This window comes from Phaethon aethereus (assembly GCF_964289735.1).
Source record: "Phaethon aethereus genome assembly, chromosome: 4".
Lineage (NCBI taxonomy): Eukaryota > Metazoa > Chordata > Aves > Phaethontiformes > Phaethontidae > Phaethon > Phaethon aethereus.
Window position 1 is genome coordinate 20,441,647 of NC_138578.1, and position 20,394 is coordinate 20,462,040.

The window sequence follows — 20,394 nt, forward strand, 5'->3', positions numbered from 1 at the left end:
GTAAAGATAAATCTCCAAAAGACTGTAAGACCCTCCTCAACTAGAACACAGAGGCTACCCACCACTCTTCATCTGAAGTCTGTGGGACACAGATAATTCTTGGTTAAAGTTACACACAAACTCAACCAGCATCTAACTACCACAGTGACAAAACCTATATAAAAAAGCTGGACACTTTTATCTTGATTTATCATGAGGAGAGGATATCATTGTGATAAAAGTAATATTCTTGTTACACAAGCTTATAATCCCCCTGGAATGAGCTCACCCAGAATCCTTTCGGACTCCCATTTTTTCAAAGGAAAACATAGCTTGCCTTTTCAAATCAGACAGCCATGTTGTCAGCTCTCCAGATACACCTTCCTTGGCTCCTCTCCTCCTATTGGCAGAGACTTGAATCCTTGAAGCCACTTTAAATGGAGAAGGATGAAGAGAGTGCTCTCCTTGAGTGCTAACAACATCCTGCAGCTTGTTCAACTGTATACACTTGCTCTGAAGTTCCTTGGTGAGTTCTGCTATGACCTTAGTCTGCATAGCCAGCTGTTCCTGAAGCTCAACAGCACGACTTTGATCCTCTTGCAACTCTTCATCTTTTCTCTTCAGCTCCTTTTCCAGTTCAAGCACCCTGCTGCAAAGAACATCAGATTGCCCATTGATCACATTGATTACTAGAGCTGGGTCTTTCAAAAACTGATGGTTGCCAGCATAGCCCACAGAGAGGTTTGCTAAATGTCTATCTGGTTGCCTCAGATGCTTGGGTTTCACAGATCCATTCCCCGTTTTATCCAGAGACCTACGTGAGAAAGTAATAAGAAAATTCATGGTAAGTAATGAATTTAGTATTTAACTGTCAGCTGAGATAGACAACTATAGTAAACATAGTTGATGGCTTTCATCCTTTGCAGTCCTGAAAGTCAGAGGAGAAAAGGGCAAAGAGAAGAGGTAGGTAGGTTGGTGGATACAAAGCAAAAGATCTGAGCTACCGTTTATTTTTTATGAGTTGGAGAAGAGATGTGTAAGCTCCTATCACCCTAACAAAGACAAAACAAACAGCTCTACTGCTGAAGCAAGAGAAGTGTTAAAAGCAAAAAAAAAAGTTGGCTCACTTCCCCATTGAAGAATAATTATTGAGTACACAGACTAATTTAACCAGTGGGTGCATATCTGCCTGGCATAAAGGATGTGTGATTATTAAGCATATGTGTTAATAATGATTTTAAAAAAAACTTTAAGGGTTATGACCATAAAAGCACAGTCATACTGATCAGAATAGGGGTCTGGCTAGCTTGTAAACTGTCTCCAACCATGGCCATAAGGACATGCCCAGGAAAGGGTATCAACAGGATGACCATATAGGCTGCTTGACTGAAATACTGTCTGAAATTTCATATTTCCTGAGCCCAATATGCTTTATTTAATCCTCAGTGGATTAAATCCTAGTACTTGGTCCCATTTCCCTTCTAACCCCTGTAAACATCATATCTGCAGACCCTGGCAGGACCCTAGTAAAAGGTTGCAGAGGTCTGCTTCTTGCATGTTTCTTCCAGTACAAAACCAGGGATGCCAAAGTTAGGAAAAACCAGCTTCAGAAAGACTTATCTCTATTAACCTTTTCTATACTATTTTTTTAAATTTCTGTCCTATCTCTCTGCTTGAATGTATGCCTCAATTCTTTCCCAGAATGACAAGTCCTAGGTTACTCAGTCCTTCCTCATACGGACATCACTCCAAAGGTTTGACCAACCTTGCTGTCTTTTGCTGATGACAAATCCAGGGCAGCACAGAGTTAGAACTAATTTACTCCTACCAAGAACAGGCAGCTGGCACTGTTTCTGCAGCTCTCTCAATCATTTAAAACTGGCTCACATTTCTTAGTGTAACAGCTACTGCTGTCAAGGAACAACTACCTTTTATGGAGAATTACTCCTTTCCATTGTCTACTCATGAAAAATGACCAGGAAAAAAAAGAGCTTGGACTCCTGTCAGAACACCTATGCTCCAAGCACTTGCTGCAACTAGCAGCCTTCTGTAGATTTGCAGTGACCCACCTTCTTCTCTGGACACTATTTTTGGCATATTTTATTGCATTATTTTAAAAGGAGCAAGAAAGAACTGCCTGCTGCTTAGACTGTATTAAATGCACAAGTTGAGGGTGGAAAAAACCTAATGTGTTCCTTTTGTCAGTCCAGTGTTCAACACTCACTAACCCACTGTACCCCAGAACTAGTCCTGGGGAGGGATGCCCACTTATAAACCCAATCTGTGGGCCACAACAGTGCCAAGTTACAGTTTGGTTTAGTTCAAGCCTAAGGCAGCCTCCACCAGGAAAGAAGGAATGAGCTTAAGGCTGTATTGTGTGGGCCTTAGCACCACACAGAGCTTTTCCCAAAACCCCTGCTCAGGCTCTTCATGAATCCTGTTCAATTGTATCCTGCCATTGCAGAAGACCACAGCACAGGAAATACCTGTCTTAGATGAAACAGAAAATTGTTTCCTTGAACTCTGATTTTTGCCTCATCAATAAACTATTTTAATAAGTTTTATAAACTTTATAAACTTTATAAAGTTAGTGCACTAACCTGGCCATCATGCTGCTATTGTGATCAGTCATCAGCAGGCCCAAAGTAACTGTTGGTCTGCATCATGAATGAAGTACAACTTCTTCAGATTGAGCCCCAAGTGATGTGGTTTAAGCTAATCTCTTTTACCATTTCATTGGAACCAGATAAGAACATTTCCCTGACAAGGTACACAGATCAGACAACAAGAAATAAATTGGGAAGCTTCACCAATTTGCTTTTACTGGCTAGTATAACCATACTTTTAACAGATGCACAATTCTCGTCTGGTTTGCAGCCTTCAATGTGTTAGAATTGAAATACTTGACAAGTTAGCTTACATTGCAAATCTAATTTTCCTTACAGTCTTTCTTCTCAACTCTGTCGTGCTTATTGGGACTTTGCATAGTATTTTTCTTTTGCCCCAATTACCTGGATGCATTTTGACAGCTTGGTGCTTCGGCTCGATAACAGGGTAGTATGTCAGAAATAAAGGTAAATCTGTACTGCACAGGAGAATTTAAAAAAATTGCACATCAAGGTACCAAATCCTATAACTCTGAAGAGGGACCTATGTGTCATTGCATACGGCTTAACCAAAGATCTTAGCTCAGCATTCAACCATATTTAAAAAAAACAAACCAAAGCAACAACCAAGCTAAACTAAATGTTACAATATATAGAGTAAAAACGGAGATTACAGGAAATATGTCATCACACACAACGCAGTGGTGTCACCGAAATCGGGAATAAACCTCGTAACACCAATGTAGTGTTAAAAGGCAGGCATTCTTTATTTTCAGCGCTGGGAACACGGGGGATAGCTCCTCCTCAATCGTGTTCGCTCGATCAGTTCAAAAATCAAACATTTATAGGCCTATGTTTACAAGATTAATACATATGCATCAAGTTTCCATACAATGATTGGTTAAGTATTCCTCGCCTACAATGTAAATGACCACGCATGCTCACTATAATTTCTTGGGATTTTACTTCCTTAATCTTTTGAGTCGGAGGGTTTCTTGAGTGGGTGGTCTCTGAGTCGGTGGTCGCGATCTCCCCCTGCCGGAATTACCTTTCCTACAAAGTTCACTTAAACTTGGCAACACTAAATAGGCCTTCACGGGCTGTCGGTCCAATATGCAATCATTCACCCCACAGTCCTTTGTTTTAAGACAAGACTATAGAATGAATAATTACCCACCCACCGGACCGTAGAACTGACCAAGGTGTTCCTTCTTTCTAGCTACTTGTTATTAGAACAAAACATAATACCATGTTACACTTAACTCCTTGATAATTAAATCAAGATGGGAAGGGTTAGGTGGGTTCTCGAGCAGCACTGCTGGTGCATAACACTGATACGTAACCTATTGCTATAGTTACGTCTTTTATTACTATCCTATTTTCTAATTATCGTTTGATTCCCCCATCAACTTGGTTACAGTGGCAGCCTCTGCTACTAAATGCAGTGGCAGTCACTGCATTTCAAAAAAACGGTATCACAGACCTTTTAAAATGACCTTTACAAAAGGATAGGGTGACTGCCCCTGGGCACAGAAACACCTACTATTTAGAGTGGATCCAGAAACAGAACAGGTGATGTTCGATTGAGATGAAAGAGATGACGATTAAAGTTCATAATATAATTAAGTGCACTAGAGTGAAAACGTTAGGAACTTCTGTCTTCCCATTGTATGTGCACAGTGTACAATGGAACAAGCAGTCAGATCTGACAGATCTTTGTTTCCACATGGTGCCCTTTATTGGCTACAAGTATAGGAAACTCATGGCCAAGTATATAGCAGGAATTAAGAAAAGACTGACAGGTAATTCAGCATTACAGTGGTTAATTCTAATGGAAAACTTAAAACCTTATTCTTGCAGAGTTTGACCAATCTTTACTCATAAGCAGTGAGACAAAAGCAAAAATAGAGCATGCTATGTATTTACTACAGGGCACCCCGCATGCTCTGTCGAGGGGTCTGCCACCGGGAGAGGCACGGCCAGGAACCGGGCAGACCCAAAACCCACCCAGCAGAGAAGGAGCTGCCCCCGCCCTCCCGCCGCGGGCTGCTCAAGGGACTCGGCGCAAGTCGGCCCCGAGTGCCCAGGCTTGCGCTTCTCAGAAACTGGATCCCCTCCAGGGACGCGGGGTGCCGGTGCTGCTGGGCCAGCACCACCGCCGAGACCCCCACCCGCCGGAGCCCGGCATCAGGCCGGGGAGGCCGCAGCTCCTCCGGGCTCCCCGGCCGCCGCGGCGCGGTCCCGGCCTCCCCAGGTCCCCGCATGCACCCGCCGGCGCCGCCCGGTGCCGCCTCCTCCTCCGTCCCGCGGGGCTGCCCTCACCTGCGCACTCGGCTGGGCCCGGGGCCAGAGACAGGACGGGGTCGGGCGACGGCAGGGACAGGATGAGGCTCCTGCGCTCGCTGCGGAGCCAGGGCCGGCGGAAACGCCGCTGCTCGCCTCGCTCGCTGCGCGTCACAGGCGGCCCGTTACGGGCGACCAGGAGGTGCGGCGGGGGCGGCCGCGGCGGTGCGCGCCCGCCCCTCCCTGCCTCCCTCGGCGGCGCAGGGACTGAGAGGGTGCTGGGCTGTCCCCCGCCTAGGGAGAGGCAGCGGCTTGCAGGGCGTCGGGAGCCTCCGGTGCGGTGTCCGGGCTTGGCAGGGAGGCGGATTCCCTGTCCCAGGCGGGCAGGGATAGGAGCCGCAGGGACAAGCCAGGCTCCTCAGCCCGTTCCACTTCTCAGAGAGTTAAATGCAGGGCCCAGCTCCCTTTGGAGAGGTCCTAGCGTGACTATCGGGCACACAGCAGAGTTGCAACAGAGATCCTGCAGCCCTTGTTCTCTGAAACTGACCCCCACGCATGGCTGTACAACCCTCCTGCAAGGCACTTTCTCATGTCCCAGGATCTGTCCTCATTCAGGCTGGAGCACCACAGCTCACCCCAGAATGGACCATTGCCTCTGTGTTCAACATTGGCTCTTGGTAGAATACAGGTTTCGCAAGAATTGCTCTCTCCTAGCACATATCTTTATGGTGATTCAAGACAGCTGTCTTCAAATCAAGGATTGTTAGACCTAAACAGCCTGCCAAACCATGAGTGAAAGGATTTTACAACAGCCAAACCTGCATGCACAACTCCTCCTGATGCTGTCAAGCAGACTGGGTCTAACCCCAACCTGTAGTCTCTAGGACACGGCTCTCCAGTTTTCTCCTCTACACTTATCCTCTCCTTTTGAGACTGTCTTTGCATTCACCCCAAATTTTTTCTTGTCCCACCCACAAACAAAGTTGCTGAGCAAAAGTTCCAGCACTGGAGAAGAAATACCAAAGGCAGTCTCTAAAGTCTTTGCTGGTATCCATTCTTTGTGCAATTCCTGGCAGCCCCACCAAGTGAAAAATCTCTAAAAATGCATATCTATGAAATACTCCAGGCAATGCCACCACATGCACCAACGTCAGTTTGCCTACCTATAAATCCTCCTTTGGCTTCAACAGACCTCAGTGTTCAGTGTGGCTTCCACAATTGCTGCCTACGGCTGAGATGAAGCAGCTCACATAAACTCTAACAGGACCAGCCTGAGAAGGGCTGCAAATTCTTTTACTTACAATTGTAGAATCATAGAATCATGGAATAATTAAGGTTGGAAAAGACCTCTAAGATCATCAAGTCCAACAACCAACCCAACACCACCATGCCCACTAAAACCTGTCCTGAAGTGCCATGTCTGCACGATTTTTAAACACCTCCAGTGACAGTGACTCCACCATCTCCCTAGGCAGCCTGTTCCAGTGCTTGACCACTCTTTCAGTAAAGAAATTTTTCCTAATACCCAGTCTAAACCTCCCCTCGTGCAACTTGGGGCCATTTTCTTCTGTCCTTTTGCTAGTTACTTGGGAGACCAACACCGAGCTCACTACAACCTCCTTTCAGGTAGTTGTAGAGAGCAATAAGGTCTCCCCTCAGCCTCCTCTTCTCCTGACTAAACAACCCCAGTTCCCTCAGCTGCTCCTCGTAAGACTTGTTCTCCAAACCCCTCACCAGCTTCATTGCCCTTCTCTGGCCACGCTCCAGCACCTCAACATCCTTCTTGTAGGGAGGGACCCAAAACTGAACACAGGATTCGAGGTGTGGTCTCACCAGTGCTGAATACAGGGGCACGATCACTTCCCTACTCCTGCTGGCCACACTATTTCCGATACAGGCCAGGATGCTGTTGGCCTTCTTGGCCACCTGGGCACACTGCCAACTCTTATTGAGACGGCTGTCAACCAGCACCCCCAGCTCCTTTTCCATGAGGCAGCTTTCCAGACACGCTTCCCCAAGCCTGTAGCGTTGCATGGGGTTGTTGTGACCCAAGTGCAGGACCCTGCACTTGGCCTTATTAAACCTCATACAGTTGACCTCTGTCCATTGATCCAGCCTGTCCAGATCCCTCTGAAGAACCTTCCTACCCTCGAGCAGATCAACACTCCCACCCAGCTTGGTGTCATCTGCAAACTTACTGAGGGAGCACTTGATCCCCTCATCCAAGTCATTGATAAAGATATTAAACAAGACTGGCCCCAGAACCGAGCCCTGGGGAACACCGCTTGTGGCTGGCCACCAACTGGATTTAATTCCGTTCACCACAACTCAGCGAGCTTGGCCATCCAGCCAGTTTTTTACCCAGCAAAGAGTACATCTGTCTAAGCCATGAGCTGCCAGCTTCTCTAGGAGAATGCTGTGGGAGACAGTGTCAATGACTTTACTAAAGTCCACGTAGACAACACCCACAGCCTTTTCCTCACCCACTAGGTGGGTCACCTGGTCATAAATGGACATCAGGTTGGTCAAGCAGGACCTGCCTTTCATGAACCCGTGCTGGCTGGGCCTGATCCCCTGGTTGTCCTGCACGTGCCCTGTGAGCACCCCCAAGATGAACCGCTCCATGATCTTCCCCAGTACTGAGGTCAGGCTGACAGGCCCATAGTTCCCTGGATCCTCCTTCTGGCCCTTTTTGTAGGTGGGCATCACATTGGCAAGCCTTCAGTCATCTTGGACCTCCCCTGTTAACCAGGACTGCTGATAAATGATGGAGAGTGGCTTGGCAAGCTCTTCCGCCAGCCCCCTCAGTACTCTTGGGTGGATCCCATCAGGTCCCATAGACTTGTGGGTGTCCAGGTGGTGTAGCATGTCATTAACTGCTTCCTCCTGGATTATGGGGAGTTTATTCAGCTCTCCATCCCTGTCTTCCAGCTCAGGGGGCTGAATAACTTGAGGATAAATGGTCTGACTATTAAAGACTGAGGCAAAGGCAGCATTAAGTATCTCAGCCTTTTCCTCATTCTTGGAGACAATGTTCCCCTCCCTTCCAATAAGGGATGGAGATTCTCCTTGTCTCTCTTTTTGTTGTTAATATATCTGTAAAAACATTTTTTGTTATCTTTTACGACCGTGGCCAGATTGAGTTCTATCTGGGCTTTTGCCTTTCTAATTTTCTCTCTACATGACCGCCAGTTGTCTTCCCCGCCAGCTTGTCTTATGGCACATGGGGACAGCCTGCTCCTGCGCCTTTAAGATTTCCTTCTTGAAGAATGTCCAGACTTCCTGGACCCCTTTGCCATTTAGTCTCCCAAGAGTCTCCCAAGGGACTCTCTCAACCAATATCCTGGAACAGGCCAAAGTCTGCCCTCTGGAAGTCCATGGTAATGGTTTTGCTGACCCTGCTCCTTACTTCACCAAGAATTGAGAATTCTATCATTTCATGGTCACTAAGCCCAAGATGGCCTCTAACCACCACATGTCTCACCAGTCCTTCTCTGTTTGTAAGCAGCAGGTCAAGCAAGGCACCTCCCCTTGTAGGATCACTTACCAGCTGTGTCAGGAAGTTATCTTCCACACACTCCAGGAACCTCCTAGACTGTTTCCTCTCTGCTGTGTTGTATTTCCAGCAGACATCTGGTAAGTTGAAGTCCCCATGAGAACAAGGGCTAGCGATTGTGAGACGTCTGCCACCACTTGTAGAATGCTTCATCTGCCTCTTCATCCTGGTTGGGTTGTCTATAACAGACTCCCAGCAGGATATCTGCCTTGTTGGCCTTCCCCCTTATCCTTACCCATAAGCACTTGACTTTATCATCACAATCATTGAGCTCTATACAATAGAAACACTCCCTAACATACAGAGACACTGGAATTCTCAACTACGAAATTACAAAAGACAAATTTATGAATAATTATAAATATTATAAATAAATGTTGGCCACACACATTTCACTGACTACTCAATACCTCAAAACACAAATGTTATAGTAATCAGAGAAGCAAGAGATGAGAAAACATGTCCCAGCAACTGCTTACGTGCTGAAAGTGAGCCGCTCTGGGAAGCAGCAATTCAGTTGGGTTCCCCGAGACATGGGGCAGTTTGTCAGCACTCTCTTTTTCCTGTTGCCAAGGTCCGTAAGAAATGCACTCAGGAGTCCGAAGACTGCTCCCTTATTATGGTACACCAGGGCTGTACGAGCTCTTGCTCTTTGTTGGTAAAGTGAAAAAGGTAATGGATATCCCCAGTTTGCCTACCAGGAGCCTTCAGAAATTATTTTCTCACCAGCAGCCCTATAATTAGAAAGTACACAGCTACAGTGAATATATCCTCTCATTTAAGCTCCTGGATATGCGTTACAGCTGAGCATATTGTTGATGCAGGTTTAAGGATAAGTCCCATTTCTACTGAAGTCAAGGGGTAAATTTTCATTTTACTTGTTACAGATTTTTTTGGTACTGTTCATGGCATTTAAGTTACATTGTTAGAAAACTGTTCCATTTAAAAAAACCCACTGAATTTTCCTACTACAGATTCCAACAGCAGTCTGGAACTTAAAAGATGTGAACAGTTCACACATTAAGGATGTTACCAACTAAGATTTTTGGTAAGGAAAACCTGGGTAACAAAGCACGACTAGAAGAGTTAAACTGAGATTTTGTGGAGAAAACAAACAAACAAATGATGATGTAATACTCAGCAATCTATCCTCTGCTTTAATCTCAAATGCACGAAGAAACAGCCCTGCACTAAGAGTGAGTGGCAAAAATTGAGCTATTAATAAATTCACACCTATGTAATTTATCAGCTGCAGTGACATCCTCAGAGCAACCCTGAATACATTTCTGTACATGCTGCAGCTGGAGTGCTGGGTACAGGTACATTGATTTTGATATCTGAGACAAATAGAAGATTCTAGTCTGCAGATCGGTAGGAGTTAACACACAAAAGATTAATTAAACTGGATCTGGTGGTCAAGAACGTGAAGAAGTAGTTGTACTTAAGCAGTAAACCACGAAGACTTAGTTGTTCCTGCACTCTTGAAAACTGTAACTGTAATGAGATCAGCTGAATCCACAGTAACTGGGGTAAAGGTAAAGGTAGCAGGGGGAGATTGTGACCACCGACTCAATTGAGGGACTACGCAAGTCACCCCCCCACACTCTTTCTAAGAGCATGCGTGCAAATTTGAATATGTGTAACCAATAATAAGTGATATGGTAATTACTAGCCAATGAATGTAAAATTGGGTGGGTTTTCTATTGCTTTTGCTAAACATGTAATGGGATAATTATGTGGTAATTCCTTGGAGTGGTGTGCTAGCTTTATGGAATACCACCTAGCACCCATATATGTGCAAATGTGCTATAAAAGAGTACCTCTACTCTGTGTGTATATTGTCGTGTTGCACACCGGTGCATATATATGGATCCCACTTTTTTTTTCACAGTGTCGGATGGTTCCAACACCATGGGAAAACCTACCTGAGGCAAAATGTACTGAGGGCAGGACTGTGAAAGAAATGGTTTTGGGGCTGCATTGGGACAGGAGGTATGAATGTCTACTACTTGCACAGCACATAAACTTTTGTAGGAATCTGACCAGGAACATGGTTGTGTACAGCTACTACACGCTTCATTATCAGCAGACTCAGTCAAGATGAGTCTGATGCTTGTTGTTGCACAGGCATAAAATAAACATTCCCATTTTAAGAGTTTGTGATTACAATAGACAAGGTGACCAAGGAGGGTGGAAGGACAGTCCCATACAGAGAAAGAAGTAAGTTGCCCAAGGAGTGACACAGGAGTAACTTGCAGATCTCTGAAAGAGACATGCTGTCAGGGCCCTGAGGGCACTAATAAGCCTTAACGGCCCTGATCAGCCCCATCTGGGACCTCTGCCTACACCCATGGTCCCAGGAGCTCTATTTAAGATCAACCTGGAGTTTTTAGTTCTTATCTCATGTATAGTGGTGGAGTGGTAGTAGTTTCCAGGTTAGTTATTGCTATAACCAGCTATTAAGGTCCTTGATCCAGACTTCAGCCTGGCTTGATCTTGCTCCTTACTACCTGAGTAGAAACATGCCTGGCAACACTGGACTTGATCCTAACCCATAATCTGTGGACTGAGTTCCTGGCTTGACCTTGGACCTGCCTCATCACCATGATGTTGTCCTATGATCTTGACTCTTGGTTAGACTGGCCATGATGTCTGGCTCTGCTACCTCGCTCAGGTACAGTGGGAGTGGGCCCTGGTCAGCAAGGCCCTTGCCTTGCTAGCTGTGTAATTTCTGTGCCCCTTTCACCCTCCTGGTTCACCTTTCCTTAACAGCCTTTCTTATGTTGTTCCCTAGCACATCAGATTACAGTAGACTATAGTCTTTTTTATGCATAACTTCAGTCACCTGTAGAAGCGAGGAATTGGTTATCTAAGAGCAACTTTGTCAAAGCTGTCTACTAAAATTTCCATGTGATATTGTAAGAAGCTTACTACCAGCTTGAGAACCTATAAGGTAAAAAGATATTAGGAAGACAGGGAGAGATGGGTGGTTCAGAGAACTAATCTGGTAAAGAAATACTTCAGAGATCAGAGAACCAGTAATACTCCCAGAAATCCTAAGATGCCCTAATCTAAAAATTTCTTAGATATATTACAGAGACTTTTTTTTTCTTAGAAATTGTTTCAGGGTAGCAATGTGTCTGGGTTACAGTTAGTGATGCTTTGGTCAATCTAGACTAGAACTTCATCTGATACCAGTTAGTTTAAAAACTTGGAAAACTTGCTACTTGTTTTGGTTTTACTGTGGGTTGTTTTGTATTGTGGTTCCCCAGCCCAAGCATGTTAGTATGAGTGCACTATAGGATTTGTGGCTAGATGCTGTGCTGTAGCATGACCTGCTTACAGGTGACTCACTTCCACTGAAAGCCACCAAGGAACACACAGCTTTCTACGCCGGAACAGATAGAAACTGATGAAGAAGCTGGAGATAGAAATCAGCACACCAGGCTGTTGGATTCAGCAGTTATAATAAGATTCTGGGCTAGCACAGAGCTGCAGAAACTGAACAGACACTTTTGCAATTAATGTTAGTGGAAGCTGGTTTACCAGGAGGTGGGTCCTTTTAGAAAAACTGTAACTGCATTCATGGCTCAAAGGTGTTTTCACAGAGAATGAAGAAGGAAGATTTTTGCCTAACAGGGATTTCTTTCCCCTCTGTATAGGAACGTCAAGCAACATCACTAATTCAGATGTACTACAGCATTATATATTGTCTTCAACTTTTTATATGCTCAGAGTCACCAGCTGTGTAACCTGCAGTGACCAAAAGAGCTCATCCTGGGTCCAAATAAATGTCTTATGTCTGACTTAGGAGTCTCTGATTTCTTAAAAGGCAAGCCAGAAGTTAGGTGGAGGGCTGCACCCCACCTGAAGGGGCTCCTGGCTAACTGTGACAGCAGTGATGCACAGGAAGCTGAGAAGGCAAAGGGAATGGCTGTCATGGTGTGCATGGGGGAAACAGAAAAAAGAAAGAAACAGACATTTGAACCAGACTCAGAGGTGTCAGTGGGTCTTTGTAATGAAGCAGGTAGTGATCTAGCAGCCTCACAGAGGGCTTAAAGAGAGAGATCTCTCTGAGAGCATGTGCATAGCAAAGCCCTCCACTGTTCCTGGCTGCCTTGCGCATTCACAGAGCTCCTCTAAGCTGCCCAAACATCCCCAAAGCTTCTGCAGAGGGTAGTGCCAGTAGACAGCCTGGAGAAGCAGAAGGTGCAGGAGGGATCAGCCTTTAGTGGTCTGCCTCATTTCCTTAAGCATAAGAACTTTGTGAAGTAAAACAGTCAAATGAAGCTTAAGCTTTCCTGAGGTCATACCACACTCAAAAGTCCATTTTCATCCTCTTTGTCAAAGCTTGCTTTAGAAACAGAACTCCTTGTCAGAGACCTGAGATCAGAATCACAGACAGCACAGCTGTTCTCTCTCTGCTAGAAATAAAGGCAAATAAAAATCATGTCCCCCACATGTGAAATAATAAAAGGTCTGGTACCTGGCACTTGAATGGGAAGTGCAGCCACACTAATTATCAACAGCCCAAACGGGCAATGGAAAGATTTGTAGTAAATAAAAATTCTAAGTTATCATTTAGAAGCCCCAGTGCTGACTTTCAGCAAGATTCCTACAAGGAGACACCACTTGGCACCAGTGATTTGGCACCACAGATATACTCCAAGACTGTTCCCCACATACCTGAGAGCCCTCAGGCTGCCAGGCTCCCCAGGGTGTGTGCTGTGCCCAGAAGGGCTGGTCATCCTGCAGCTGCTCCACCAAAATTCATGGGCTGAAAGGGGGAGATGCACCAAGAGCAGCAAGAAAGCAAGTAGAAGGGAGACAACATAACATGTGGATGCTTTCTCCATTTCAGCTGTGTCAACCAAACATCCTTCAACCAAATTCAGCCACATGGGGCAAAAACCCCCACATTAATTCTTTTACAGGGATGACTCTAAGCTGGAAGACTCAGGCAGGGCTGGAGTCCTGAAAAGGTAATTGACACTAATTATTAATCTGTCTTATAATAGCCTCCCACAAGCCCTAGAGCTTTTACAACCTTACTTCTGCTCAGAGCCTTGTAAATATGCCCAAAGTTTTATCTGTGTAAAAAAGTCAAGGGAATGCTTCTTCCCCAAGGACCTTGCAGTCTATGCAACCACGACACGCCAGCACTGGTGGGGACAAAGGGAAGGGCAGAAAAATGGAGTCCTTTGGCCATGGCTGTCCAGCAGATCAGTGACAGTCCATGTGTAGCACGCATGGCCTGACTGCCGGGCACACCTCATGGTCCCACCAGAACACATGCCATGTCCACCCTTCTCTTTGGTGAGAGATGGTGCTGCAGTCCTGGCTTGAGGCCAGGCTCACTGCAGCAGTTGTTTGGAGCACAGGAAGTACCAAGAGAGATCCTGTTTTTCTTTCTGTCACTGTTTGCCATAAAAACCCTCACCTCTTGCCTTGGTAGGAAAGGCAGCTTCTCATCCCTCTAAGAAGATCACCAGGCAAAGTTCACCACATTTTACCACCTTTCTTTGCAATTAATGAACAGATTGAATGACGCTAGCACACCTTGAGCAGTCTTTTGCTATGGATATGATAATAAAGTTTATGGCATACAGAAGAGGGACTGTACAAGGGAAATGGCATTGCTTCTTAATTCCCAAACAGAAACCAGCCATGTGATTACATGGACTAATGGATATTCATTTGCCATCTTTTGCCCAAATAATAAATAAGCATTTGAGTACTGCTTATTCAGTGCCAGTTCACTCATCAGGCCAGCTTCTGCTTGGCCATAACTTCCTCTAGCCAAGAATACTTCAGCCTTGGAATGAAAGCACAGCAAAGGCACATCGGGCAGCAGTTTGATAGGATTTCTGCATGGGAAAATTCTTGCCCCAAACCCTCAGGTTCCACCAGTCTCTCTCAGTTTCACTAATGTACTATTGAATACTGCAAGCTGGGGCAGTGCTAGATCCAGGAAAGAAGTGAACTGCAACAGAGCTCCACCTCACACAGATAATTTTGACATTTTTGCTGGTCCTCTGCTTTTTTCATTGCATTGAGAGCCAGCATCAAACTCCTGAACTGCTCCTTGCTCATCTTCATGGGACACTGAGCATCAGCCCAAAGTCAGCTGCTACCCTCCTCAGGTACAGACTGTGAATGTGGGCCGATAGAGGGCAGTAGAGGGCACCTAAAGGGCCTGTGACGGTATGTTAAAGAGCTTCTGTCTGGGTCATATGTAATTATTCAGGCTGAAAATAGTGTTACTAGTTTTCAGGAACCGCACCACCCACTTCGATCTGAACCATTTATATGCATGTATATATATAACCTGTAGAGCCCTCTGAGCTGGCCTTCTACATACTGAGTCTAGATCAGTTCCCACTTGCTGTCTTCCCCCACCACAGATGAAAAATGTCTCAAAAGCAAAAAGGAATAAAAGCTGTGTATATTCATGGCTGCAAGAGTCAGGCAAACTCAAAGGCTTTTAATGGAAAGTAGCTATTTTACTCTGGTACTAGGATGCCATCAAGATTTAGCCCACATGAAAGGCACTAATTTTTTTTAGTTCAACTATCACATTCAAAATATCCTGCTTTTGTTGTTACTTTTTGCATGCATACCTTTTCTAGTTTTGACCTAGTGAAAACCTAGGTTTTGGTCCCATTTTTACATCAAATCAAGTTTGTATGTGGGACTCTGTCCATGCATTTGAGCCAAATGGCTAAGTTAAAAAGTAACAAAAGACAACAAAAGAACCATGGACCTCAACTGCTTGTGCAGTGTTAAGGTAAGCTGAAGAAAGGCTCCAAGTTCTCATAGCTGCATAAGCAAGCTGATCATCCATCTGGGATCAGGAGGGTTGGCATAGTCCATGGTGCTACTGCCCTGCGCTGTTTAGCTCATTGGGATAGTTTTAGGTTCCTGTTAAAGATCTATCATCAACAGGGACACTGAACTGAAAATGTTCCTGCAGTGCTATGGAGAGATGGTGGTTTCTATGTTCTTAATGTCATTCCGTAGGCAAAATTTACTAATTTCTATCCCTGGCCAGCCTTTCAAAATTGAAATTTCAATATTGAAAATATTTTAAAACAAGTTTTGTGATACTTCAAAACTGTATTGTATTTGTCACTGGAAGCAAAAATGAAATAATTTCATTTAAACAGAAGATTAAGATTATGGAAGAAATTTTCTCTTCGTGACTTCAACAAGGTCAAGATTTGACCCAGCACTTACAGTTTAAGTCAAAGCTTCCCAGCGAGGGTTGTATCTTGCTAAATGTTTTGCAATTATAGACATATAAATGTTAATCAAACTACTACACCAGAAACTCTTTAACATGGACCCAGTTACAACTGCCTGTGCCATTTCTCCTATAGCAACCTGGAAGATGATACGTCTATATAACAATCTAGCCTGTTTAAATGCACCGTGTGACCTTAACAATAGCAATCTAATGAAAATGCTACAAGAACATGTTTAAGGCAACTATTTGGCTATTAGTTTTGTAATATGGGACATCACTACTCATGACCATTTGCTGTGGCAGAGAGCATATATTGATTCTACTGAACCCTGTACGCAAAATCAGATTGACATCATACAATGAAGTCACACTGAGGTGGTTATAAAGACAACTGGCTCCTCGGTTTCTGAATCCTGTGACCATGGTTATATGAGGTATCCTAGGGTCTGAATCAGTGAGATAGATACATCATTTTAAGCACAAGAACCGGCTCAATAAGGCTCCAGATAGGAACAGAGCCAGGGATCACACCACATACTACTATAGAAGCTGTTTGCTTTACACTGTTTTCATGTTAATACCTTATAAAGACCTTGGGAACAGCTACTTTTTTCTCTTCAGTATGTACACAAAGACTATCACTTCTCTATCAGAAAATATTCTACAGTACACTCTTTCCTGTTCATATTCTTCATTCAGCTTTTCCACACTCCCTTGAATGGCACACAGTCTCTTTTGTGTTAACATTACTGAGAAAATAAATGGAGACAAACTATATGTAATCAGGTGGTTCAGTATAGAGCTGAGAGACAATGTAACCAAGGTGGTAAGGAATTAAAATAGAATAGGGTTAGAAAATAGGTTTGTGAATTTGTAGCAAGTTGTAACTATAAGAACATTATGCACCAGCAGTGCTGCTCGAGAACCCACCTAACCCTTCCCATCTTGATTTAATTATCAAGGAGTTAAGTATAACTTTGTGATCATGGTATTATGTTTTGTTCTAATAACAAGTAGCTAGAAAGAAGGAACACCTTGGTCAGTTCTACGGTCCGGTGGGTAGGTAATTATTCATTCTATAGTCTTGTCTTAAAACAAAGGACTGTGGGGTGAATGATTGCATATTGGACCGACAGCCCGTGAAGGCCTATTTAGTGTTGCCAAGTTTAAGTGAACTTTGTAGGAAAGGTAATTCCGGCAGGGGGAGATCGCGACCACCGACTCAGAGACCACCCACTCAAGAAACCCTCCGACTCAAAAGATTAAGGAAGTAAAATCCCAAGAAATTATAGTGAGCATGCGTGGTCATTTACATGGTAGGTGAGGAATATTTAACCATCTTTCCATACAATTTCCATTGTATGGAAACTTGATGAATATGTATTAATCTTGCCTATAAATGTTTGATTTTTGAACTGATCGACGAACACGATTTAGGAGGAGCTATCCCCCGTGTTCCCGGCGCCGTGAATAAAGAATGCCTGCCTTTTAACACTACATTGGTGTTACAAGGTTTATTCCCGATTTCGGTGACAACAACACACCATACATTGCCTGCCCTGAAGCATTTATAAGCAACAATGAACAACACACAGTGCCTCAAGAATGCTAGCTTTACTTCCATGTTGTGAGGAGCATTCCTTAGATTTGTAAAGGAAGCTGAAGAATATGTTAAAATGAAAAAAGTGGGAAGCAGCTGAGCTCTGTGAGTGGATCTGCACTCACTTGATCCAGCAAAGTAATCGAGTACATGGTGCTCTGAAGTCAGCATAAAATGTCACACATGTAGCTTGGTGCCCTTATGTGGTTAATGTGACCAGGGCACTGCAGTATGGCACCTTAAAGAAAAGAAAGAAATCCCAAGCCTAGAAAGACAGCATGGAAAGATAAAATTTAATTACAGGGACCAAAAGAAAGGGTAGTGGGAATTGGAGGTAGGTCTTGCACATGACAAAGGAGCATTTGATATGTCTGTGAGTGAGACAGAGGTATAGAGAAGCCAGAAGTTCTGGCTCATAAGCAGTGTAACTGTACTACATCTGAAGAAAAGGCCAGCAGAATTTAGGAAGATTGAAGAGTTTCCTCAGACTATAAGATCACAAATCTAAGTGTGTTGTGTGGGCACACATTTTTCTGTCTTTAATTACATGTATAGTTCCTTCTATGGTTTCTTTATATGATTGTATACTCACCATGTCAGCTTTCTTCACTGCTCCCCAGCTCATTTCCTTTGATCTAGCAAAACTGACTCTTGCTTATGACCATGCATGGTTTTAATTCCTCTGTGATGTGGCAGCCCTCTGTTAGCCTAACAGAAAAAACCCCAAAACCAACAGTAAAAAGTGAGAGGAATATAAGCTAAAAGTGTCTTGTTTGATCCATGGGGATACACACCTGTGTCCTACAGGAAGTCACATAAGCAGAGATGGCACAAACAGAAAAAAGTGTGAGGGAATTGTCTGCTGCTTTAATTTATCAGACTTGAACAGCATTACAACACTATAGATGGAAGAGTATTTAAGATTGTAATTGAATAACTTTTTATCTATCTCTTCAGGCAGTTTATTTAAGAAGATTAGTAAACACATACACGTGTGTATGTGTGCATGCACAAAAGCTCTGAGGTGGAGGTTAACTAGAAGACCAGGGGAGCACAGTGCAAAGATACCTGCACCAGCTACATCCCAGCCTGGGCACCACACTGCCAAAACTGCACAGGCCTCATTTCCTGCATGGACCTGGCAAGGGTGTGTCAGTCCAGGTCCTTAGTGGCTTCCTACCCAACCACAGAACTGGAGTGTCTCCAAGGCACCTCTCTCTGCGTTCTGCCAATCTAACCAGACAAGACAGGGACCTACCTTTGAGCAGCCAGGTTAAATAATCATAGCAGTACTCCCTAACACTGATGCCAAACGTGTACCACCACCATGTTCTACACCAACTGGAACTGGAGGAAACTCCCTTTTTCCTCCCACTCTCCAAAGAGATCAATTTCAGTTCAGCATCCCCGGTGGTGGGAATATAGTCCTGGACTGTGAAACGGGAGCTTGACAAGCCTGAGGATGATCCCTGCCTCAGAGATGTCCAGGCCTCGCAATAAGCCCTTCCAGGTCTCTTTTCAGTTACCCTCCCTGCCGCTTTGGTCTCCTTTCTTTTTCCCAACTGCTCTTCTCAGGGCTACATGTCAGTTTTCTGTTCAGTGTGGACATCTGGTGGTCGAGCTGGTGATGGCAGCTGAACAAGGGAAGCGGAATAAGGGATGCAAGGTTTTCTTACACCTTGGCCTAGTGGTAGGAAAACCAAATTCTGCTATGCAGCAATGATCTATTTTCCTTTTTGTTCCCCCTCTACCTTGCCGCTTCTCTTCTCAAGCGGAATTCTCTTCCTCAAGCCTCAGGGATCTGCTGCTCCTGACTGTTTAGAGGAAAGGGCAGGATCTGCACACAAAAGACCGCAGGTTGCTTCTGCAAATGCAAATGTGCTCAGAGCCAGAGGAAGCTATTTCAGCTTGGGACTCGATCTGCAGAGCAAGCAACACAGCCCCAAGCAATGTCAGATACATAGATGCTCCAATATTGCAAAGAACAGCTTCAGTCATGCCTGGTACAAATAACCGCATTTTACTATTCCTTCTGACAGCCTGGAGGATTTGGCCGCAGGCAGTGTTTCCAGACAGTGTGTGTGACCATCCTGGACAACCTTCATCTGCTTGTGGTCCTCTACGTGCTCCTTTGATACATTTTGTGTTTTCCAGTATAGGCTTAATTTCTTCCTAAATAAGAAAGGAGGGAGGGTATGTTTGCCCTTCCTGCAGTGCTACCACATCTATTGCATCCCTTGGTGGCTGCTGGCACCTCTAGGCTCTGCAATAACCTGTGGCTTGGGAAATCCCATTGCTCCAGGCAAACTGAAGTGTATTCAGTGAATGAGTCGGCAAAGAGGGAGAAGGCTCTGCTCTACAGGCAAAACATATATGTGGACATATACATTGCACCATTAAAAAGGAGGCAGGTGGGGGGAACACAGATAACACAGTCAGAAATAAAACCCAAGGATGGGTTATTATAATATTCCTAATCCTAGGAAAAAACTCAGGAAGACTGCATCAACAGAGAGCGGTTCTTGAGTGTTCCAAGCAAAACTCATTAAATCACCAATCAAGACGTCAATCACTCACTGCTTCTGCAGGAGGGTTAGTCCCAACCAGGCTTTTTCTGTGACACTTAGATGATCGACCTCCTTAAGAAATATTTGTAGAGCTGCCTTATCAGAGGACAACTGCCTTAGTGCTGTGACTACAAATCAGCATGCGTCTCATCTGCAGGGGGTATCATTGTCCTATATCTTACTTAAAGGAGTCTGAGGAGCCTATGGAAAGTGCCATAGAAAATGCCCTGCACAACTGCATATGAAACCATCTCAGCAAAATTGTCCTGTTCCCTGCCAAAGAAGTAATTAGTTTCAGTTCCAATCTTTGTAATCAAACCAGACTCTCGTGGGAATTCTCAAAAGAGGGAAGCTGGAATGCATGTTCTCACTGCTGAGAGCTATTAACTGATTTTGCTTCATAACATTGACAGAAGGGGGTATCTGGAAAACTCTAGAAGATAAAACTCTCTTTATCTTTAGACACAGCACAACAGTACCAGCACCATGCAGATCTACCTGAGGTGAGATGAGGTGCTCCCCACACCTGAGGTACAAATTTCCTGACTTGTTTACTG

General features: G+C 44.5%; 1 protein-coding gene across 1 annotated transcript in view; it reads right to left on the minus strand.

Moving 5' to 3' along the window:
* Positions 1-264: 264 nt before the first annotated feature.
* Positions 265-20,394, minus strand: part of RASGEF1B (RasGEF domain family member 1B) — a gene marked incomplete at both ends in the record, with an annotated part of 54,103 nt that continues 33,973 nt past the window's right edge. The window contains one exon of the mRNA XM_081999618.1: positions 265-793. Within this exon, the coding sequence (XP_081855744.1) occupies positions 265-793 (529 nt within the window). The remainder of the gene's footprint in view (positions 794-20,394) is intronic.